The following is a 25,669-nucleotide window of genomic DNA, read 5'->3' as shown; positions in this document are numbered from 1 at the left end:
CTTTACCCTCTGTTGTAATATTTTTTTAAATAAAAATTGTAAAGAAAAAAACTTTTCAACCAAAATTCAATGCATTGCATCGGATTTCTGTTGAAAATAGCAAAATCCATGTAATGCTTCGGATTTTGGTTGAAAGTTTTTTTTTGATTAATTTTTTTTTCAAAAACAAACACTTTTAATGAGAATCTGATGCACTGCAACGGATTCTCATTGAAAACAGCAAAATCAAGATACTAAAAGAGAAGATCCCAAATGTGGCTCCAGACACAACACAAAGACAAACGAGAAACATGACTAATAACCATGGTGAGGTTGGATTGTAATCGGATGAAGACAATGCATTAGTTGCCACCATAGATTGCCACATGCGTGATATTCTCCATGCGAGATATTCACAATATTCGAGAATATGGAATGGCCCAAGAATATTATAAAACCATTCGTTTTGCAAAATAAATATAAAAAATAATAATTAATTCATTTTTTCAAAAAAAAATTTAAAAAATTAAAATTCACTAAGAAAAGAACAATTATTCATTAATAAATTATAAGAATATGAGTATTAAGTCTCTTTAATAGTGTCAAATCGCAAAAAGGGGAGTTTATGAGTAGTGTTGGGCAAAGTTTGTAGCCCCTACCGGAAATTTTCTTACTTCTCATGAACCTAACCGGAATTTTAAAATTTTGGCCAGCCCCGTTCCTACCAACAACAATGTCAACCGGAACATGTTGAAATTTTTTTTGGCCGCATAACCAAAAAAAAATCTAATGCAATACCAAATCAAATCAATTATAAAATTTTGGAACCCAAAAACTAAAGATATATATTTTCCAAAAAAAATTCTAACTTTATAAACATATTTCACTTTTCAAACCTTTGTAAAGTAGCATTAACAACATATTAGATCAAATTAGATGTAATATATAGAAAGTTCCAAAACAAAATCGATCACATTTATAAAGTTTTAATCAATATCTTCTATGAAGTCCTCGATCTCATCATCATGCTCATGAGAAGTTCTTGTAAAAATATGACGATATGCCTTGCTTTCTCGCCATAACAAAATGCTAGCATTGAAGTCATGTTCTTCAAGTTCAGGTCCTTCAATAGAGATTCGTATCAATGCATCAATCGCATTGTTTTTCAGCCTATTTCTAAACTTATTTTTTATTAGATTTAGGCGACTAAAAGCTCTCTCACACGCTGTGGTAGAAGAACATTGGATTAAACCTATCAATGCAATCTTTAGAAGTTCGGGTAACTTTTCTTTCCACACATCATTACAATTTATCATACCCCAAACATCTAAGAAATCTCTTCCAAGCCATTTCGTGGTAGCTTGCCTTTTGAAAATTGCATATTCATCATACAATTTATCATTATCAATTATGGGAGAAAACGCTCTCCCATCTACCATTTTTTGAATGCCATAAAAATTTCCAAGTGTTTTCAACTCATTAAGACCCATAGTTTTTCGTGCTAAAATGCTTGTAGATCTGGCAGACATGTTCATTGGTGATAACATTTTCAATGCGCAAAGAGTTACCGGATCTTGAAGCCTCTTTTTTATTGTCTCTATTAATGCCTTAGAAAACAAAGTTTGGAATTGTATGGCTTCAATCAAGTCCTCACCATCAATACATCTATCCATGAGGATGCTTTTATACATATTACCTTTAATAGCATCTCTTAAAACTGAAAGCATTCCTTTTTCTCTACCATATTTTGGAATAATTGGATAACTATAGCTATCCTTCTCAAAACCATTTAGATCCATCATAACATGATGGAGAAATTGTTCTTCGATCTCCCCAATGGCTATCATAGCCAAACCTCCAATGCATGTCACATCCACATATTCCTTTTGGAATTCCATACTTAACGTTGACATGATCTTAAGTACATCTGCAAGAAAGTGAAGCATATACACTACTTTGAAGTTTCTTAAACTTACGAATACATTGTATGCATCACTTTGCGATTGTAAAGTCTTCATCAAGGGTTCATACACATCACATACCCTCATGATAGCACCATGCTGACTAAGCCATCGTGTTTTCACAATCCCAAGAATATGCAAATGTGTGTATTCTAGTGCATCTTGCATCTTAGTTAATTCACCTTGGCGCAATGAGCTCCTCGAGAAATGTGCAGCCACCCGATTCACAAGGGCATCTAACTGCTTACATGTTTCTTTGACTTCAATGTTCTTTGAAGCCTCTTGCACACACAAGTTTGTTCGATGTGCACAACAATGTAAGGAAGTCATAAATGGGTTATATGACTTCAATCTTGTAGCAACACCTGTAGACATACCTACCATAACAGATGCTCCATCACTTCCGAATCCCATCATTTTTCTAACATCTAAGTTCCACTTTTTTAATAATGCTAAAATGCTTTCTGTTATTGTGTTTGATGTACCATCCTCTACTTCAAGTAACCCCAAATAAGAGGTTCTTACTTGCCTTCCTTCCACAAATGTAGCATAAAGAATCAAGTTCTTGGTTACGCTTACATCGGTAGCTTCATCTACCATAAGCCCAAACCAAGGACTTTTCCTCAACCTATCATAGATCTCAGCTTCAAGAGCCTTGCTAATGTGCAAGATAAAGCTTGCACAAGCCTTATTATCGTTCTACATTCGTGGAAGGCCTTCCACACCACATTCTCTTAACAATCGTAAGAGGCTTTCCAATTTTCTAAATGCTAAATCCTCTTTAGCTATAAAATATGCACATTTAAACAATTTTTCAATTGCTACATCCACACTTGCTTTTTTTTTATGCACATTTTTCAAGACCATTCTTGTCACGTTCTTGTAACAAAATGGCATCTCGATGGGCCACACTTCTTGCATGTTCTTCTAATGCGGAAGTCTTAAAGTTTTTGGCACCTGTTTTGCCAAATGAAGACTTACTATGAGGATCACTCCTACAATAACTACACCATAAAAGACCAGTTTCTAAATCCTCTTGAAGCCACTTAATTTTAGTAAGCCAATCTTCTTGAAATTTTAGTTTGGCCTTACTAATTCTATTCATCTCATGAAGTAATTCTTCGGAGTGTTGATGGTCCTTTATAGGCTCTTCTAGAGACACATCTTCTTTAGATGGCAAGTTTTTCCTAAAGTCGGGCATTGTAAAGAGGCTAATTTGCTTTCCTTTGCCTTTCATATTCTTGTTTTGGGACATACTATAAGTCTGTAACAATAATGCAAAGAATGTTTGACTAACATAATATATGGATTCTATTTACAAGAAGGCGAAACCTACATACACAATCCATGTTTCCAAAAAGAAAAAACAAATTAAGATACCTAGGATATTTGAAGTTTCTGAGGCAATAAAGGATCAATTTTCCACTATGGACCTTCCAATCTATCAGAAAATAAAGAAGAAAGAGGATGGCTCACATTAGCTTACCCACATTAAATAAGCTCTAGTTTAGAACACTGAGATTTTGAGATACACTTTAGAGATCACAAAAACTTAAGATATAAATTAGAATTGATTTACAAATGGGAGTAATGGACAGAAATTGATTTGCAACAGCCAAGAAAGACATCATATTCAACACATAGAATCACATGCTGCTAATGTAAATTTCCAAACAAGAAATATGTCAAAAAGAAGGAAATCATAGCTAAAATCATTTCAAATATGTCAAGAAATTCGTTTTCCCACAAAATGCATCTAGTAGGAAAGATTTTGAGATACACTTTAGAGATCACAAACAAGATGACAATACGAATGCGAGGTAGTAATAGAATATACATGCTTCCTTGTGATTTATTCTTGTCTATTCCCATCATCTTTCTATGCTTTTCTTGTGCTAAGATAATTTGTTGTACATAATTCCCTCCCAATTTTCAACCTATCGTCCACTACATGTGTTTGAATTACATGATGATTCTCATCTCAAATTTGTTGGTTCATCTAGTGATATTCCAAAGTGAACCAATAGCATGTAGTGAGTCGCTTTTTAGATAAAAGACAATAACTTTCTGTCTAAAAAGCTACAACTACAAATTTAGAGGTCTTGGTGTGTTAAGATAATCCAAATCATACTCTAAATGATAAAACATTGGTGGAATCGCAAGTTTAAATGTTCTATAAGTGATTAGCACTCGATTTATCTAAACTTATCTCCCATCAAGTAAGTTATTTATCTAGATGTTGTAATGTGATTAGCACTCAGTTGTAGATGTGATTATAATAAGCCTAAGTAAAACATTGATCACATTGAAACCTTCCAGACTAACATATGTACAAACTTTATGAAAATGCCTAACCAAAAATATAGCAATTACAAAGTTGAGAAATGAACTCAATGTCAACAAGTTATTAAGGAGGTTAATTAATAACAATAGTCTAGATCATGATGACCAAGTAGAAACCAAGAGAGACGACGGTATTAATGTCACATAGAGGAATGTTAGGTTTCCATTGCTCAAGGCTTGAAGACATGATCTTAATGTTGCAAAGCATGTGCAACATTACTACACACAGAATTTTAATAAGGTGACCTTTATATAAAAAATATCTAACATATGATGAGATTGTACTTCTAATTGTTTGTTCTAGCTATTAGCTGAGTTGCTCCCATATTCTTCTCTACTTCAAATTCTTGGCAATCTCATAATAATCTCCATACACTCGATCAATTGCTTCCATGCATCACTACTACAACTTGCACTAAGCATTCTCACCAATAAAACCTTATATTAGCAATTAATCTCCCTATATCACATTTGCCTTTTATTATGGTTTTTATCCCTGAGTAGAATGCTTCAGAATAGTAATAATCAGGAGATGTACACTTCATTTGATTTTATCTAGATGAAGAGAATGTTAATGATCCTTTCTGTCCCCTTACTATAATATACTAAGGTAAGACGGTGTAAAAACTATTCAAAATGCTCTACTAGAATGATTCTTTTATCTTATGGGTGGATCTTGATGCAAATACAAGAATATAATGAAGCTATTGACAAACATCCGTGCCTCAAATCTTTAATAGCACTGCAAGCAAGATATTTCTACTAACTAAAAACAATTAGCTTAGTGAATACCGTGTATTTTGGTATCACCTTATTTGTCAAGATTATCCAAAATTATGTAGTCATATCAGCAAGGGCAAATCTGTGACCACTATTAATACTAAGCTAACTATGACCCTAAATCCTGAGGCAAAATAGCTCTTACAAGATGAATCTGACTCGAGGATCAGAACACATAACACACAGCAAAAATAAACCAGCAGTAAGGAAATTAGACATTTTGTATAAGAACCTTCAGATAGAAAACAAATGCTAATCAGTTCTTAACTCTTTTCTGGGAGTAGTTTCACATAGAACAAAGGAAGCACATATCAGAGCTTCACTGGGAAACAAGTTTCATGTTTACATTGTATAAATACCACTTGCTTACCTTCCTATTTCAGAATAGAAATCCCATGCTAACATTGGGAATTCAACAATTTTCTCCTACCTCTACAAACACAATGGCACATGTCCCTTAATTTTGTTTTAAAGATTGTATACCATATCTCATGGGTTCCCTGCTATCACTAAATTTATAATCAAGATGAAGATTGAGGATACCTTCTTTGATTCAACGAGCGACAAGTAATGCGCGCGAATCGTCGAGTGGTGAGAGCTGAGTGACGAATGATGGGCGACGAGTGACGAGCAGCAATCAGTGAGTGACGAGCGGCAATTTCTGAGTGATGAGAGGCCGCCGACAATCAACGAGGGAGAAGCAACGAGCTGTGGGCAGTGAGCAGTGAGCAATGAATGAACAATGAATAACAAGCAGTTGTTAACGAACAACTAGGAAGTAGGAAGGAGGAACGGCAACGAGCAATGAGGAGGGAGCAGTGAGCAACGAGGAGGGAGCAACGAGCAAGGAGGGAGTAGCAAGAAATCAGATGACGACAGAGAGGGAGAAAAACAAAAAGAGGGGGGAAAGTAAAACAAAAAAAGGGGAAAAACATGAAAAATATATATAAAAACTTTTTTTTACCTTTATTTTTTACATAAACTATATAAATAACCGGTTCAAAAAATATGAACCGGCTAGATTCCGGTTGGTAGGAAAACTTGGCCGGAATCAATTCCAGCTGTCCCCCACCTTGGCCGGCAAAAGTCCCAACCCAACCGGAACGCTAACACTGTTCCTAGGACTTTGCCCAACACTGTTTATGAGCCTTTATTTAATATATTTATTAATTTTTAAAAATGAATATTTTTATATTTATTATAGAAATATGATTAGTGTGAAGTCCCATTTTTAATGTTAGATAAAAATATCCGTAAAATTTGGGAGAATAAAAAGTGGGGAATTAATGAACCTATATCTCATTTTATTCATTTATTTAAAATAAAACGAATACTTTTACATTTATTATAAAAATTTATTAGTGTCAAGTCCCTTTTTCATTGTCCCCTTTTTATATCTAGGAAACTAAAAAAGGAGTTTGGAAACCCCCACAAATGCAAATATGTAAATCTATGGTTGTCACTGATGATGAGGATGAGACCTCACAAACTCCTACTAGTTCATTTGGTGGGTCTGAAGATGATGGCATAAACATGGAAAATGATAGTTCTGATACATGGAAGTGAATATTGTATTGTACATATTACATGTTTTAAATGTCTTGGTGTTTTGATTCATCACTTGTATAATATGCAAATTAAAGACAATATCACCGCCATATATCGACCCTCGACTTTATTGTGTATACAATTTTTTTTTTCACACGAATCTTGTCTCATTGCGTTTATTTTTCTTCTTTCACTTCTTCCTTTAATTCAATATTGTTTAAACATTTATTTGTTTCTATTGAGAATCAAACTCAACTAGAGTGTGAACACACACCACTATGTAACAATAATTAATGTGTCATAGAACATAATTTTTGTGACACATAATTATAGAGTTAGTTAAGGTTTCCCCCCCTTTCCCGAGAAGGTCATTTTAGTGAGAGAGTATATAGAGAGAGTGACCCTGTAATCACCCTCCTCTCTCCCATGTAATGTTGGTTGTTATTGTTTCTTGTGAAATATACAGTTTCTAGATTCTGTCTATAGCCTTGTGTCTATTCTCTCTTCTCTCATACGCACCATTTCGTCATCATCAACATTTAGGTTGATTGAGCCAAGTGAGTCACATAGCTCCTTGATCTTCAAGGTGTAGCTTGTGATCTACATGTCCTTCTATTGGAAATTGTTCAACTCTGGTCGAAGTTGGAGCTTTCGTGCAATTGTGTTGGCTGCGAAAATCTTCTTGAGATTCTCCCAAGCATATTTCGGCATCTTGGCTTCTCAAATGTAGCCGAGCATGTGGTCGTGAGCACATGACGCCAAGCAGTACGACACTCGACTTGCCGCTTCCTCCCATGTTGGGTAGTTGGCGTTGTCGACCACGCTGTGCCGCTTGCTCCCATGTTGGATTTTTATGGCAGGAGTCAACCACGTTGTGCCGTTTCGCTTCTTTGGATGCTGCCATATCTTACTGTCCCTCAGGAAGAACCGGTACGCCTTCTTCCAAATTTTGATTGCCTCCTCCTTCGTCTCCGTCACTTCCGTCATCATAAAACTCAGGAATTGTCCGATTTGAAGCCACTCCCATCTTAACTTCCATCCGTTTGCATGTTTTCCGAATCTCCAAGCCGGCGTGCTCATCATCGGGAATTCATTGATAGGTCTGGATCGGATCGCATTGTAGGCCTGTGTACATCTGAAGACATTCAATTAATCCCTATCTCTCTCTCTCTCTCTCTCTCTCTCTCTCTCTCTTCGGCTCCTTGGTTCAAGGCCTCGGTGGTCCCGTCCTGATCCAACACGTGCCCATGGAATTCCGTGACAACGTGTGTTGGGTTGGGTGTCGTTTCTTGTGCTCCTTTGATGTAACTCCAATATCCTTGGCCGACAAGGTATTGGTGCATCTTGTATTCCCAAGATGCAAAGTTGTTTCAATCCAACTTTTCGCTAGGAAGTGAGCTACCCATCTCAGTATTCATGATGGTCGAAATGGGTTTCCTTCTTCTTCTTCTTTCTCAGATAATAGCTATGTAGTGGTACTATGATAGCGATAGGCCGGTTGTCTTGAATGTCAGCTATGACACAAAACAGGCGGATGAGTTGGATCAAGCTACCAATTGCTTTGATACCATGTAAATAGATATATGCCTCAACTGCCTCGCACCATGGTTCGGTGCCATGTGAACTGCTATCCTAGCAAGGGAGAATTCTCCTTCCTTCTTCGACCTTCAATCAATGTTACTGGTCAAAGAAAACCACATCCGAACTGTTGAGAGTTGATCTCAAATCTGTGAGGAACACTAACTTGAAAATACACAATACACACGGAAACAACAAATGCACAATACACACTTATTTATGTGGAAACCCTAAACGGGGAAAAACCACGGGAACAGAGATTCCAATTATACAAAGAGAAGTACAAGGTGAGATCACACAATACAACACTCTAAAACCGAGTGTATCAGCCGCAGAAGGCCCTTGACGTCCAAGCTCACTTAGCTATGGTGCCACTCTCTTTCTCACTCTCTCTTGCTCACACACACTATGCTTCTATGCTCTCTTACGCAACAGAGGCACAGAACTATATTGTTCTACACACTCACACTATTTGCCCTAGGTGTATTTATACTAATACATAGTATTGGTTATTTACAATCATGGCCATTATTGCTATCTAATAACAATAATAGTCTTATTTATCAATTGACTCATCTATCGGTCGGTCTAACTAGTCAGCCTGGTCATCAACCATCCGGTCGGCCTGACTAACCAATCGTGTCTTCGACCTCGATCATCTCTTGTTGAATCTCCCCCAATCGACTCTCCATGTCGGCTCTCTTAAAGTATCTTCGACTATCCCGGTCGTGTCTTCGACAGTCAGCTCCTCCCATTGGAGGGACATATTCCTTACAAACTCTGCCTTCACTCCTGTGGAGAGGAGTCCATTCGTCTTGTCCTCTGTCGACAAGCTCTAAGTCTTTGTTCATCGGTAGGTTCTTTGTTAGCATGTTCGATCCATTGTCGTTAGTATGGATCTTCACGAGGATAAAATCTCCTTCTTTGACTTCTCCCGCAACCAGTGATACCTTCTCTGTATATGCTTGGTCTGGGAGTGATATGCAACATTCTTGGGTAGATGCATGGCACTTTGGCTGTTATAATGAAGCAAGAACTCCCTTTGCTTCATTCCCAACTCGCTGAGAAAATTTCTCATCCAAATAAGCTCTTTGTCGGCCTCTACCGTTGCCATGTACTCTATCTCTATGGTCGACAAGACCACAGACTTCTGCAGTCGTGACTGCCACGACACTGCTCCCCCTGCATAGGTCATCACGTATCCCGAAGTAGATCGACTGGAATCTGCATCCCCGGACATGTCCGAGTCGGCAAACGCTTCGAGCATAGATTTTCCGACACCATACTTAAGACACACACCCGAGGTGCCTTTTAAGTACCCGAGTATCCATTTTACTGTTGCCTAGTGTTCTCTGCTTGGATTACTCATGTATCGGCTTACTGCCCCCACAACAAATGCAATGTCTGGTCTCATACAGACCATAGCATACATTAAGTTGTGAAAGGTTGAGGCATATGATACTTTCTTCATCTCAACCTTTTCTTTCTCCCCTCTCGGGCATTGCTTGGCATTCAGCTTGCAGTTGGTCGGCAACACAAAGTTGATTGGCTTCACCTCTGACATGTTAAATCTTTCAGGGAACTTCATCACATATTTCTCTTGTGACAACCACAATACTTTCTTAGTTCTATCTCGAACTATGTGCATCCCTAAATCTGCGTTGTCGGTCCAAGATCTTTCATGGCAAACGATTTGCCTAGTGCTTTCTTCAAGCTCACGATCTTCTTTGTGTCTTGTCCGACTATCAACATGTCATCTACATATAACAAGAGAATTAAGAAGTCACCTTCATTGTACCTTTTGACGAACACACAGTGATCAACCTGCGTTTTCTAGAACCTATGTTCCACCATGAAGGACTCAAACTTCTTGTCCCATTGGTGTGGAGCTTGTTTCAACCCATACAAGCTTTTCTTCAGTCGACACACCAGGTTCTCTTTCCCTTTCTCCACAAAGCCTTTGGGCTGTTGCATGTAGATCTCTTCATTCAACTCCCCGTGCAAGAATGTTGTCTTGACATCCAATTGTTCAATCTCTAGATCCATGTTGGCAACAATGCTCACAATAGTTCAAATGGATGTCATTTATGTTGAAACCCTTTCACCACAATGCGGGCTTTATATCTGGTTGTGTTGTCGACTTCTCTAGTCTTCACCTTGTAGACCCATTTGTTTCTAAGTTCTCTCTTACCTTTCGGTAATTCAACCAGGTCCTAGATGTAGTTTTCGTGCAAGGAGTCCATCTCATCTTGCATCGCGCTCAACCGTTTCTCTCTGTGCTTGTCGGCAATGGCTTCATCATAGCACTCTGGTTCACCTTCATTAGTCAAGAGGATGTATTGACTGGCATATGTCGTTGGTGCTCTCCTTTCTCTGAGTGGGTATCTCCTTCCACTTGTTGTCAACTCCAATTTGGATGTCTCTGCCAACTCTACTCTTGGCTCGGGTTCAAATGTGTTGATTTTTTTATTCCGACTCGTAGTCTTTGATCGACTTCCATAGGTCTACCAACTCTGAATCATCTATATTTGTCGATTGCTCCGAGTCCATCGACTCGGATTCGGTTGTGCCGACTGGCTGTCTCCAAACAACTGATTGTGTCGGTTCACTTGGCCTTAAGTCGATGGTTGTGGGAGTCAATTGGGAAGTCGATTCCGACTTCTATTGTTTCCAGACCTCAATCGTCTTGTTTTTCAAGAAGACTACATGCTGACTTCTCACTACTTTCTTCTCGACTAAGTCCCACAACCTGTAGCCGAACTCATCTTCTGAGTATCCCATGAATATGCATGGTTTTGACTTACTATCGAGCTTCGACCTCTGATCCTTGGCCACATGCATATACACTAAGCATCCGAACACCCTTAGGTGTCCGTAGGAGACATCCTTTCCTATCCACACCCTCTGTGGGACATCACATTTCAATGGCACTGAGGGAGACCTGTTGATCAGATAAACAGTTGTGTACATCGCCTTAGCTCAATACAATTTCGACAGTTTAGCATGAGGGACCATACTTCTTACTCTCTCCATGATTGTTCTATTCATCCTCTCTGCAAGCCCGTTCAACTCCGGGGTCTTTGGAACAGTGTATTCAATTCGAATACCTTGGGCCTTGCAGTATTCCTCAAACTGCCCTTTATATTCGCCACCATTGTCGGTTCGGACAACCTTCAACTTCCGACCCGACTCTCGTTTAGTTCTTGCTTGGAACTCCTTAAACATTGACAATACTTGATCCTTCGACTTCAGTACGAAGGCCCATGTCTTCCTACTATGGTCGTCAATAAATGTCATGAAGTATTGTCCACCTCGATGTGATGGAGCATCTACATAGCACACATCCGTGTGTACTAGTTCCAATGCAACTTCTCTTCTTCTCGGGGATCTTGAGTGGAATGTTGCTCTATTATGCTTTCCGACAACGGAGTCGACACACTTCTCCAATTGTACTCCTTTCACTTCTAGGAGAAGTTCCTAGTCGGCCAAGATGTCCATTCCTTTTTCACTCATGTGGCCGTGCCTCTTATGCCATAACTCTCCACTCGAGTTGGTTGCCACATTCACCTCCGACTTGCACAGTCGGGCATGCATCATATCCAATGTGCCCTCTTTCTATGCTCGGCACTATGAGGTTTCCTCGGCATAACTTCTACTTGCCATTTCGAAAACTACCATTGTAGCCTTCGTCATCTAATATTCCAATTGATATCAGATTCAGTCTGGTATCTTGCACTCTCCATTGTCACCCATCTTTACAAAACCATGATCCCCGACTACGTAAGTCAAGAAATACTCTCTCGACGAAGTTATATGGAAAGATGCACCAGAGTCGATGACCCAAGTGCATTCTTCGCTTGCAAGGTTTGCACTTACTTGTTCACAAATGAACAAGATTTCTTCATTGCTCATAACAACGACCGATGTGCCCTTTTCATCAGGAATCTTCCTAGGTTTGACATTATTGCCGACACTCTTGCCTTCTTGAGGTGTCGATCATTCTAAAAGTGTCCAGGTTTTCCCCAATAGAAGCTTGTTAGCTTACCTTTGGACTTGGATCTAGCATGGGCCAATTTTGGCCCTTAGATCTATATCTTTCTTTATTTCTTTCTCCTTGGTGGACTCCTTTGTCGGTTCCTTCCTCTATCGGTATGTTGAGTCAAGTTTGACTCCAATTGGACCAGGACACCCTTGTCCTTCCTTCTAGTCTCCTCATTCAACTATTCAAACTGTCATGAATATACCAAGCGTAGACTAGAATGGAGCACAGATGATGGGGCTACGAGTCACGGATGAACTTGGAGGTAGATGTGACAAGGCTAGGAACTCTAGATGTTGTGAGCGACATGAGGGCATGAAGACGGAAATAAAGATCAAGGAGACAAAGATGAGGCGAAACAAGAATACTAGATTGGTGTGTCAATGACTGGTGTTGAATCCCTTGAAAAGGACCAAGGAGGTTGCAAATATTTATATATGTTCCGAGATTGAATATCTCTAGAATATACTCGTCTAGAATATGTTGTACAATATTTCTAGAATATACTACTGATTAGAATATTCTGATTCTGAAATGTACTATATGCTATACAAAAGAATACTAAACCATTATTTACAAATGCATGCTCATATCAAAATGGTTGAGCATGACATCTTGTACTACGTATTTGACATTGTTGTGTTGTGACATGTATTTATACCAATACACAATATTGGCTATTTACAACCATGGACATTATTGTTATCTAATAATAATAATAATCTTATTAATCAATCGAGTCATTTGTCAATTGTCGGGCTGGTCCGACTAGTTGGCCTGCTCATCGACCATCTGGTCGGCTCGACTACCCGGTCGTGTCTTCGACCTCGATCACCTCTTGTTGACTCTCCCCTAGTCGACTTTCCATGTCAACTGTCTCAAAGTATCTTCAACTGTCCCAGTTGTGTCTTCGACTGTCGGCTTTCTTCGGGCAGTCGGCTCCTCCCACTGGAGGGACATATTCCTTACATGAACAAGGAGCACCACCTTGGAAGGACACATGCTCTATTCACAATTAGACGGTGGTAGAGGACACAGTCGTGCAAGAAGAGGTTGATCCGACCAAGGACGAAGTAGACGAGGTCCGTCCCATGAAGGCAACTCCCACTTTCGGCAAGACAGTGGAAACCCCTGAGGAACTTTTGGAAGAAGGGGCAGTTTCCATGTCGGACCAAGCCAATAAAAAAACTTAATGGAGTGTGGATATTATGGCAAATTCGGCCACCACGAGGAGTACCGAAAGAAGAAGAGTGAGTCAGCTCCTACAAGTTGTCAACTCACAAACTATGCCTCCAACTCTGACTATGACGATTATGGTGGCATATTTGTGATGAGGCATAATGCAAACTCGATGTCGGCCTTCGATCTAACCAATACCTCTAGCTTAGAGGATGTGTGGTTTGTCGACTTCGGGCGCCTCAAACCACATGACGTCCCATGAAGAATGGTTCTAAGACTTGTGAACGCTCGATCGACCCGGTTATGTAGAAACTAGAGATGACATTATTCATCTAATTCAACATGTTGGTAATGTCCCATTTGGGAAAGAAGGTAACCAAACATACATTACGAATGTTTTGCATGTACCAACCATAATGAATAATTTGGTCTCAGTCAACCAAATTGTGGAACAAGGCATGCAAGTCCGTTTCAACCACGGAGGTTGCATCATTGAAAAGGAGGGTCGATTCATTGTTAGATGGCGAAGAGAAGGACAAATGTTCATTCTCCGATGCATTCAAAACACATGGCTAACAAGAAGGAATTTGGCGAGAGTTCATGTGCCGGCACACACTACTTCAAAACGGAGTAGCTGAAAGGAAGAATTGGCATATCCTCGAGGTCATAGTACGTAATATTCGTGTTCGTTAGCCCAAACATTCGTTTTCATATGTATGCAAACGAATGCGTATGTTATTAAAACATTCTTGTGTTTTTTTTTACACTTTTTACCTTAACTTTATTACCCTAAAAAATAATTTACCTTTTAATAAATAATGAGTACAAAAGTATGGTATTTACCATACTTCGAGGGTGTTTTTCTTACGCAAATGATGAGAATGTTCACGAATACGAATGCACGAATGGTACATATGCTTCATACTATGCTCGAGGTAGCAAGGGCCATGATGAATGAGAAGGACTAGCCAAGATCATACTAGGCCGAAATGCCTTTCACAATCGTCTACCTGACGAAACAATGCACAACATTTGGCGTACATGACATCACCCCACATGAGAAGTACTATGGACGAAAGCCGAACCTATCTCACTTAAAAGATATTTGGCACAATTGCATTCATGCACATTCCCGATGAGAAAAGGCAAAAGATTGATCCGAAATCAGAGAAGTGCATTCTCATAGGGGATTCACTTGAGCAAAAAGGGTACAAGTGCTTTAACCCCTCTACTCGAAAAGTTCGTGAGAGTTGGGATGTCGTATTTGATGAATCAACATCTTGGTATGTACCCGACTCAAGGGAAGTCCCATCTCAACTATGTTGAGTAGACCACAAAAGGCTTCGAGCAACCAAAGCACGTCTCGAACAAGTGCCTCACCCGACAAAGGAAAGGCTAAGATGCTAGAATATGAGGTTGACCACTTCGACAAAAGTGACATGGATGGATTGGCACACTCTATCGACGACGACTTTGGTGTTCCCATCATGAGGACACCCAGAGTGAACAAAACTCTTGTAGGGACCAATGAAAAACTTTGTCGCTCCATCAAAGGAAAGAACATAGTCACCCGAATCGGCTACAATGACTACATGGCATATCACTTTGCTTTCATGATGACGATGGCAACCGTACGAGAGCCGGAAAGCTTTGCCAAAGCCAATGAAGATCCATGATGGATCGATGCGATGAACGGGGAAATACAAGCACTCGACAAGAACGAAACTTGGGACCTTGTCCACCACTCACCACACAAGAAAGCAATCAGTTGTGGATGGATATACAAAGTGAAATACAAACTGATGGCGTGGTTAACCAGTACAAAGCCCGTGTTGTAGTAGAAGGTTATGCACAGACACATGGTGTCAACTATGAGGAGATCTTTGCCTCAGTGGCAAAGATGACAACCATTCGAACTGTAATTGCACTCGTGGTGGCAAAAGGATGACATCTCCAGCAAATGGATGTGTTCTTCCAAGAAGAGCTAGAATAGGTGTACATGGTACAACCACCCAAATTCAAGTCAAGCAAATACCCACATGCAACATGCCGACTCAAAATACCTCTCTACATCCTCGAGCAAGTGACACGAGCTTGACACTCGAAGATAACCCAATATTTTCGTTGATACCACTGCTTAAGCGTTTATTATCTCTATCCGTCATTGATTGGATGTTGGTTAAGAGCATGGTACATGGTACAACCACCCAAATTCAAGTCAAGCAAATACCCACATGCAACATGCCGACTCAAAATACCTCTCTACATCCTCGAGCAAGTGACACGAGCTTGACACTCGAAGATAACCCAATATTTTCATTGAATCGGCTTACTCATGGTCTCACTCACTCACACACAAAGCGTTTATTATCTCTGTCCGTCATTGATTGGATGTTGGTTAAGAGCATGAAGAAGAAGCAATTGAAGAGTTAGCATTGATTTTGGAGATTGCATCTTTTGTGGGAATTGTATCAAATGTTACCCAACCAATTGTTTGTCTTGAAATGTAGGAATAACAATCAATAAGAGAAAGATTTCTCTTCTTTTCACTAATAAAACAACATTATGATATAAAATGATTGAAAGTTTTAAATCATTGCCTGTATAAGTTTTTCCGCTATAGAAAGAAAACAAGTACAAAAAATAATTTATTTGTGAATTTATTTGTTATACAAAGGGTCTGGCAAGCAACCTATCCCATAAAGAAGTTTTGGGTATAATTTACCAATGAATGTTACAATCAAGAGTGAACATTGTGACTGAGAGATTCCTGCAAGATTGGGTTTGGTCAACAATACATGGAAAACATATTCAAATGCGATCGAAGGCAAAACAATGTTAGATCATCACAACATTAAGACCATCCCTTCATCTTCATCAAGGCATTTTCAACACTAAAGAATTTTATTTGGTTGAATGTTAAGACTAATAAACTCACAAAATCTCATATTATGTTTATTGCTAGCTTTCTGAACCACATTAACCGATTTTTAATATAATATACAATATAACTCCATGCAAAGATCAATCAATCATTGATTTAACTAGGCCTTACTACAAAAGAACTCAAAATGAATAACCTTGTCGTTTACTGGAAGTCCCTCAACATCAAAATTGTTGTAAAGTAGTATAAATACATATTGCACATATTGTTGCAAGCGCATCCCTAAACATTGAAATGATCCCACCAAATATTGCTGCGAGAAATTTGCCCAAAGAAACTTGAAAAGAGAGACTTTGGCATTGACTTAGGTCCTCAATACCAGAAGTATTGTAAAGCAATATGTATACAATACCATGCTTCTCTAAGTGAATCCCTAACCATTGAACGGAATTCTATTAAGCACTATTTTACTATACGAGTAGACAAGGAGTCCTTGTCCCATCCAGATTTAGGCTGTGCTAAGCAATGGCCAGTGGCCAGTAGACCCAAATCTGGAAGTACATATACCAAAGGCGAACATGTACATACCAATGAGTTCCAAAGTATAAACTCACTGCTGAAACTGAGTTGATATTCAGCCCAAGATCTACCACATACACAATATAGAGTAAACTAGATATACACAGTAATTCTGATGTCTTTGAGTATTGACAATACGCCCCATTAAACCAGTAGAGCACCGACCACCATGACAAAATGAACATTCCTCATTGATCCACCACTCCCTCAAGAATTGGGCACTGAGTCTCACTCCATAAATTGTGAACTTCAACATTTCACATCCGTGTCATGACTAGTAATACAGTGAGGCAGGGATGCAAATCACAATGGACATGTAAAGCAGATGGAATCAATCCTCATACTTTTTTACAGAAACACCATTTCTTTATTTCTGATTATGGGAAACGCAATATCTGCTCATTTAGCCATACAGACAACGTCCATGTCAGTGACCACACCAGGAAGAACTTCTGCCCCACCAATCATATCAATATCCATGTCAATAACTTCACCATTGTCGCCTCCTTGAGATGCTGAGTCATTTTCGATAACATTTTTTTGATATGGTCTAAATATACCCCAAAGGTACCTCCTTCTGTTCCAATCTGGAATGTGGACATCCAATTTGGCACTGATTCATTTATTGCTCAAACAAAACAACACAAAGCCATAGACCAATATAAAAACTTACATTGCTCATGTTTCGGTAAGAGACAAGAAGGAAAAATTAGAAGTTGTGCAACCTCGAGTTTTATTTGTAAGACAAGATCAAATGCTGATAATTGATCGAGCAATGGTTCGTACGAGTTGATGTAGCTGAAAAAACTTTAGTATTAAAATCACAACACAAAGTGATGAATGCCTGAAAGGTTAAACATTTCATTGGAACTTAAAATCTTACCTTTCCATGTCTTCAGCAAAATAGTACATGCCTATCTTCGCACTCGTTGGTGGACACTCATTGAAAGACCTTGGCCATGTGTTATTTTCCATTCCCCTTTTCAATACTTCCAAATGTAACTCTTTAGGCAAATTTTTCATGGCTTGAAATACTTTTGGGTCTGCCATATTTGAAGGATGTGCCTGAAACCTCTTGTAACATGCTATTAAGCCTCTCCAATGAGTTATTAGACAACCACTGCTTGACAAACATTCAATCAATCATTTGCGTAACAAAAATCCAGAATGCACGAAAGTTATCTTTCAGAATTACTTCTAAAGAGAATACCTCCAGAGAACTTGAACATCTGGACTGGGTTGAGCCAAGAAAGGGTCCATAATACAAGGAAACCGATATTCAGGAGCCATGTAATTCCTACTTTGGATATCATGCCGAGGATCATTTGTAGATCCATGATTTGGCCTTGTAGAAACCATGTCTACATTAGTGTGCAAAATCTGACAGTTTAGACGAGCATCTCTCGATCCCTCAGCAAAACAATGATCTTGAATTAAAATGATGGATTTCTCTAAATCCTTTTGCACATAATCCTCAGGCTGGTTTGAGTAACTGAGTGATACCCCAGGGTGGTGCGAGTCCCTGAGTGCTACCCCACTTCTTTCAAATCTTGGTTTGTTATCATATCTGTTATTCTCATAATTAGTTTGGTGCTCAAAATCAGTTGTCTGCATTTCTGATTTCATATTCTTTCTCATTGGTTGTACAATTGTTTTCGGTGGTATGTCGCCATGCCATGTGCATCCCTCATCATTGCTTTGGTAATCAGGATGTGTCACATTCACTATAGAATCAGGTTTCATGATTTCATTGGAGCTTACTTGAAAATTGTCATAGGGATCCTTTAATGAATTGAATTTTCTACCAAATGAGTTTTTTCTAAATTGTTGCTTTGGCCCATCATGACATGTCCTTGCCAAATGCCCAAGTTTGTTACAATTATAGCATTTATATTCACACTTTCTCGCTGAATTCCTAGATTTGTTACTCTTATAGCAAACATGGCCATCATGACTAGCTGATGTCTCTTGTTCATTGGGCCCAACACACTCACCCGTACACAGCTTTGCCAAATGCCCAGATTTGTTACACTTATAACAAACACCCTCGTCATAATTGTCCAGTGTTTCTTTTAATCCTTGTTTTTTTGGCCCAATACAATCTTCAGTACACACCCTTGCTAAATGCCCAAACTTCTTACATTTATGACATTTATAACTTGCTAAACGAGGATCTGAAATCTTCATAGATTTTTCAGATGGCATACTTCCAAATCTAGCTGATTGTCGTTTAGAAATGTCTCTATTTATTATTTCCTTACTTGATGGATCTTTCAGCTTAGATCTAAGCTGAGCTTGATGACTCTCCTCAACTTTTGTCAAAAATGGCCTAGATAAATAAGGTGCTGTTAATTTGTCCTTGTGAAAACTACCACTTGGTTTCATAGAAACAGACCTCAATGCAACAGCAGTTGGATTGAACGTTGATTTTTCATCATTACTACAATCCCTATTTATGATGTCATTATTGCTTACACACTGCCCAATATAATCTCTAGCATCATCCTTCACAAATTCACAAACTGGCTCCTGATTTGAAGGCCTCAAAATTTCATTCACTCCATCTTTGTTGATTATTTCTTCCTGAGCTTCCGTTTTTGACCCTAATTCTGTTTCTCTTTCTATGACACCCGCAATTTCTCTTGTTTTTAAATGCCTTAAACCTGGCAAGGTCTTGTTTCTGTCATTATCAGCACAAGACCCCTGTAAGACTTTAAGTTGTTGCTTGGAGGTAGGATCAAAAACATCCCATGATGAATTGCATGTTGCTTCATTGTTGTCTTGGGAAATGTGACCAGCATAATCTAACATCGGTGTCTGTATCATTGATGATGTACTGATCTTGTTTTCAATAATATTCTCCGTAGTAGGTTCCAGTTTGGTGCCAGCTTGCATTTTCAAATTGCCAGACGAAGAGCTAGAAAGTACGTCAGATCTACCTTTCCAGTCATCTTTCTTCGGAGGGGATGTGTGTTCACCTGCAGTCATTCTGGTCTCAGATCCTGATACTCGTAAATCTGTTGCCTCTCCCATTTCATTTGCAGGTTTCCTCCATGATAAGGTATGTTTGTTTTCCATCACCTTGTCCATATTGATGTTCTGTGCAATTTCAGAAGAATCTTTATTTCCCAGATTGTGAATGTCTTCTAGTTTTACACTTGGTGTCTTTGGAGGATCGCCTGATGTAATAATATCAAAGAGTTCTGTTTGTTGCTCACTACTTGAGGGATACTTGGGATTTATCACAGATTTATCTACTAATTTTTTCTTTAAAGGAGTGGTTCGCAACATGATGTTTTCATTGACAGGGGATACTTTTTCTGAAGTTAGTAATGCACCAGTTTCCTCTTGCCCCTTACACGACCTGGTTCTTAGATTAGAATCAGATTCAGAATTTAGATTTACACTGGATTCTGACTTGAGTGTAGAATTGGATTCTGCATGTAGTTTACCATTGGATTCAGAACAACGGAGTCTGGAAACTTGTTTCGGACACATGTTCATGTTTGTTTCGCATCTCAGCCCAAGGTTTATTTCATTTTCTGTTCTCTCTTGATTAGATACAAGAGTTCTGTGATTTTCGATTGCTTTGACTTTAGTATCCGAGTAAGCAATAGTCCGCATAGAACAGAATTGTTTCTTAACATTTTCCACGGATTTGACCTCACTATGTGATTGCATAGAGAATGTGTTTTTGCAATCATTTCTCTCAGATACTTTTGAGAAGGATACACTTTTACCGTCTGCAAACTTTTTATACTTATAAGAATTACTAGGGAAGAGTGCATTCTTGACATTCATAGCACATGTTTCACAAACCCAATCTGAAGCCACAGTATCAGTGGGGATCAATTCCATACAATACCTGTGCAAGAACAAAAAGAAGATTCAGAACATTGTCCTCTGCTATCTGTAAGGATAAGAAACACAATACTAACACATGCTCAGCTCCTTCCTTGCATTGACTGCATATTGCAAGGCAGTCCAAAAATCCAGCATCTCCACATATGTCACACACTTTCATCTGCAAAGTAGAAACCAATGCTCAATTCAATCAGCAGTAGCTTTTATGAACAAATCACATTTTTAAAATGTGACTGAAGGGCATAAAAGAGATAAGCAAATGTGAAGGAACAAAAAATTATAAGCAAGGCCATTAGCAAAACTAGCAATTTTGTCATCCAAACTGTGCACAGACAAATAAGCCTTCAACATGCAAATGGGCCTCAGCTTTTTAATTAACTCTTAATGGCCGGTTTAGTACAGAATGAACCATCTCAACAAGACAAATAACATTTTTGGCTCTTCTAACATATCATCCATAGTTTATTGCCAAAATTGTATAGGAGCACACAAGCCATTAACATAAATTTTGAAGTACCTGTTCCACGAATGTACGTCCAAAATAAAACATATTGCCCAAAAAGACGAAATAAAAACCCCATCTACATCATGATCAATACCCTCCAGATATCTCATAGAAATAACATCCAGTTGCGTGGGTTCCCATGAGATGACACGTTCTCATGAAATGTGTACAAGTGGGTTAGTTCATACACTAATTAATCATTGACATAACTGTTTAAACATTTGTGGGTTAGATCCAATTGAGAGGTACAACTAGACAGATCTACACCTCAGCATATATGAATTGGAGATAGAGATATGTTGGCATAGGAGGACAGATCCTGTTCTGAGGACATGTCAACAGCACAAAAAGCGCATATCGTGTAACTTACTATGAGATTCAAGTTATAGGATTAAGTCATCAACATTTGTGATTGAATTAGTTCCGAGTTTTATTACAAAAGATTCATAGATTTAGTGTCCCTCCAAAGATATAGCAACCTCTTTTAAGAGGCCAATACATTCCATCTGAGAATGTTGCCTCATCTTAGAGAACAAACCAAAAAATATTGAAATCATTAGCTAAGCTAAGCACATAACCTTGTGAGCTTAGATGAATTGGAACTATTATCTTTGAAAGATCTCAAAATTTGGCTCTATCCAAGATGGAATGGTTTCTGCACCTAGTAAAGCATCCTTGATGTCAGGTGATAATGGTCTGGATTGTTTGATAACAGGGTGATGAGGCTAAGGTATAGAGGGATGTCGCCAGCATGTACAAAAAATAGCTATTGCTACTCTATCATAATCTCTTCAGATTTTTGAGGTAAGAAGCATTTATAGGTTTCTACGATGAAATGAGATCAACAAATAAAAATAAAACATTAAAAAATACTCTGGAAAGACTTTTGCCTATTCCTTCTCTTGCCTTCTTTTATGAAACAAAAAATGTAGGATGGTCATACAACGCATTTCTATTTATTTTCTTGCATTAGGAAAAGCACAACTTTTGTAAATGAGTCTCAGTTTGTGACTGAACCTCTTCATAGACATGCTTGCACTTCAGACATTACCACCCACTTACCAGAGCTTACAATTAGGTGCACATGACCAAAACGTTTCTTTGCATTTTAATTTAATGGAAATAACATAAGCAAACATTCTACAATTATTAATCAAGGAGACTACCTTACAAATTACATTACCTTGTAAGAATGGGTCATGATCCCACCTAATCACAATGTTCTAGGTTATGTTCCAAAGGATGTGGAGGTTGGTATCCTAATATTGTAGTTTTGAAATGGTACTCTCTACGGTAGAAGAAATCCAATTATGTAATCACCAACAGTACAATGGTTTTGGCACCCTCCAATATTATTTTAATAATTCTCATGCAAGCTCTGACACTAACAAATATTAACAAGATCTACCTCGATCTCTTTTTCATTTCATGTGTCAATGACTATAGTGATTCTTTCATATCCAACAGCAGCACAAACTATAGTTATTTCATTTCTCCCAGAAATGGAAACTATGGTGATTTTTTCAGGTCTCTTAGCCTTCCCATATATCAATTATGGTGACTCTTTCACGCGTCCTTGATTTCTTATTTACCAAAAACCACAAGGACTTCCATATATCTACTATCATCAATGATTGAAGTGACTCTTTCATGTCTCCTGGCATTTCTATATAGACTACAATGACTCTTTAATATCCCCTGGCATTCATATGTGTAGCGTCTTCCTTGCCTCCGAAAAGTTGTTTTCATATGCCTTACAGCTACAAGTACAGTGTGTTCGTACAATGTGATCATACAACCTTATATATCCCTCCTTTCAGAATTGCGTGTATGGGCAGATAGAAATGGCTGCCGTTCAGCTGGAAAGGCATGCTTTCAGAAGATTTACAACTTTTGATCACTTATTCCTCAATGCTTATTTCTCTCTTCATTTCTGTATATATCGATAATTAAAATTGGATATTTTTTTTTTAACTTTTACATTGCTTGCAATGCATTCTTCTCCATCTCAAAAAATCATCTACCACTCCATACTTGTGCTTTTCTCTTACCTACTCCATAGTTGTGATTTATCCCCTTCTTTGGCATTGCTTAATATCTCCATTCAAATGTTTATTGTTCATGAAGCAAACTCGCATAGCAACCAAATAACTATATATGAACTTTTCTCAAGTATTTTTTCTGTGATGTAATAGGAGCTATGGTTTCTCTATTGAACCTCCATAACAAGAACCAGAACCACCTCTTGAGAAAACTTTCACGCATCCCTCTGGAGATATGAGATATACAGTCTACTATCCAAATTCATAGATAAACATCAAAATGAATAGCATTTGAGAACCCAAAGGAAAAAGAGAGAGGCCTTGAAGCATGAAGAATGGTATTGTTGTATCAAAATCAGAAGAATATAGAAAGCAAATAAATAATAAAAACATGATCGAATAAGAAAGCAGACAGTAAAAAATCCGCATATAATCCATTAATAAGAAACAAGAAGAAGAATAACCCACATAGGAATAAATCTATGTAGAAAGAGAAGAAACGATAAAAATAGAGTAAGTTCTATGGATGAGAAAAAGAAGTCCTCATGGAGAAAATAAATATACAGAGAGAAGAAGGAAGGAGAACAGTGCAAGAACATGTTACATACCTTCTTCATATTGCTGTTACTACTATTGTAATGGAGATGATGATGATGGTGAGGATCGAAAGCTTGAAGGTGACAAAGATGAAGAGAACCCACTTGCTTTCATCCTATTTACAGAGAGATGGGGAAAACACACAATATTTAGGGTTAGGGTTTTGAAGGAGAAAGAAACACAGGGAAGGGAGAGAGATTATTTGAATAGAAATGTAGTTAAAGAGAGTCTGACATCGCGCAGCCCCCTCTCTTTCTTCTACCCCCCCCCCCCCCCATGTCTCTTGGAACGTATGTACATATGTATGTATGCATGTATGTATATATATGTATGCATGTATGTATATATATGTATGCATGTATGTATATATATGTATGCATGTATGTATGTATGTATGTATGTATGTATGTATGTATGCATTTATGTATGTATGTATGTATATGTATGTATCATGTACGTATGCATTTATGTATGTCTGTCTGTATGTATGTATGTATCATGTACACATGTATGCATGCATTTATGTATGTATGTATGTAAGTATGTAAGTATGTATGTATGCATGTAGCATTTATGTATGTATGTGCGTGCATGCATGTATGTGTGTGTGTGTGCACGCATTTATGTATGTATGTAAAGTATGTATGTATGTGCGTGCATGCATGTAAGTATGTGCGTGCATGCATGTATGTATGTGCATGCATGCATGCATGTGTGTGTGCATTTATGTATGTATGTATGTATGGATGCATTTATTGATGTATGTATGTATGTGTGTGCATGTGTGTGCGTGCATGCATATATCATGTATAGATGGATGGATAGTTGGATTTTATGGATGTATGTTTGTATGTATTTATTTTTTTAAGTAAAGATATCCTATCATTAGTATAAACAATTTACAATATTTTGAACCTCTATGTGATTGGCGGGGGGAAACAACCATTTCGGCGGCTGAAAATGCCAATAAGGAGTGCTGTAATTGGATGTCAAGAATGGAGTAGTTGTCCAGATACTCAGTTGAGCAATTTTAGCATCAGAATCTCCAACTATACCATCCCATTGACCTTTCAAAGTATGAACTATGTCTAACCAAATGCTTGAAACCACTTCAGCTGGTGGTGTTTTAATTTGCTGGAAAACGAGAGAACACCTTGCCTTCCAAATGTGATATACTACAGTACTACTCAGTATCTCCCATACTGGTTGGACTTCCTTCCTTACTCCTGAAAACTGTAATGACAGCAATGGTAATGTATGAACACTTCCATATTTAATGAAAAAACCATGGTCCATAGTGTCATTGACATAATGGAACCATAGTTCCTAATATTCGCGTACGTCCAATTTACTGGACGTACGCGAACGTTTGCAAACGTACGCGTATGATACGCGATATTCGTTTGGCTTCTTCTTCTTTTTTTGACTTTTTTTTTACTTTTTTTTGGTTTTTTTAATTTTTGATATTCATAATATTTTGTGAATAGAAGTGACATCTGACACACATACACACACTCTCTCTCTCTCTCACACGAGAACTGACAGATTTTCTCTCTCTACAAAATCTAGATATCTAATATACATATTACATACTTCCTCACACAGACAAAACCCATAGCTCCTCTCTCTCTCTCTCTAGAGTCTAGATATACACTCAATCACTGTCTCCTCACACATGCAAAACAGGGCTTCTCTCTCTAGACCACACACGCTCTCTCTCTCTCTCTCTCTCTCTCTCTCTCTCTCTCTCTCACACACACACACACACACACACACACTGTGTACACCATA

General features: G+C 38.2%; 2 protein-coding genes across 2 annotated transcripts; both read right to left on the bottom strand.

The window, feature by feature from the left end:
- Positions 1–965: 965 nt before the first annotated feature.
- LOC147862143 (uncharacterized) lies at positions 966–3,141 on the bottom strand. Its single transcript, XM_087323068.1, has 3 exons — positions 2,793–3,141; positions 2,644–2,725; positions 966–2,598 (listed from the first exon to the last, which is right to left on the bottom strand). The coding sequence occupies exons 1-3, from the start codon at positions 3,139–3,141 to the stop codon at positions 966–968; spliced, it is 2,064 nt and encodes a 687-aa protein (XP_087179194.1).
- A 13,358-nt stretch (positions 3,142–16,499) lies between these two features.
- On the bottom strand, positions 16,500–24,062 carry LOC147862142 (uncharacterized). The gene is made up of 6 exons (XM_087322667.1): positions 23,890–24,062; positions 20,809–20,894; positions 18,081–20,735; positions 17,754–17,990; positions 17,544–17,668; positions 16,500–17,457 (listed from the first exon to the last, which is right to left on the bottom strand). The coding sequence occupies exons 1-6, from the start codon at positions 23,896–23,898 to the stop codon at positions 17,270–17,272; spliced, it is 3,300 nt and encodes a 1,099-aa protein (XP_087178793.1). The 5' UTR covers positions 23,899–24,062; the 3' UTR covers positions 16,500–17,269.
- Between the last annotated feature and the right edge of the window lie 1,607 nt (positions 24,063–25,669).

The sequence above is a fragment of the Azolla caroliniana genome, unplaced genomic scaffold (assembly GCF_043228905.1).
Source record: "Azolla caroliniana isolate FFs.n. ecotype wild unplaced genomic scaffold, voAzoCaro1.0.p SCAF_7, whole genome shotgun sequence".
NCBI lineage: Eukaryota > Viridiplantae > Streptophyta > Polypodiopsida > Salviniales > Salviniaceae > Azolla > Azolla caroliniana.
The sequence above is the reverse complement of the archived record's forward strand: the minus strand, read 5'-3'. Positions and strand labels throughout refer to the sequence as shown.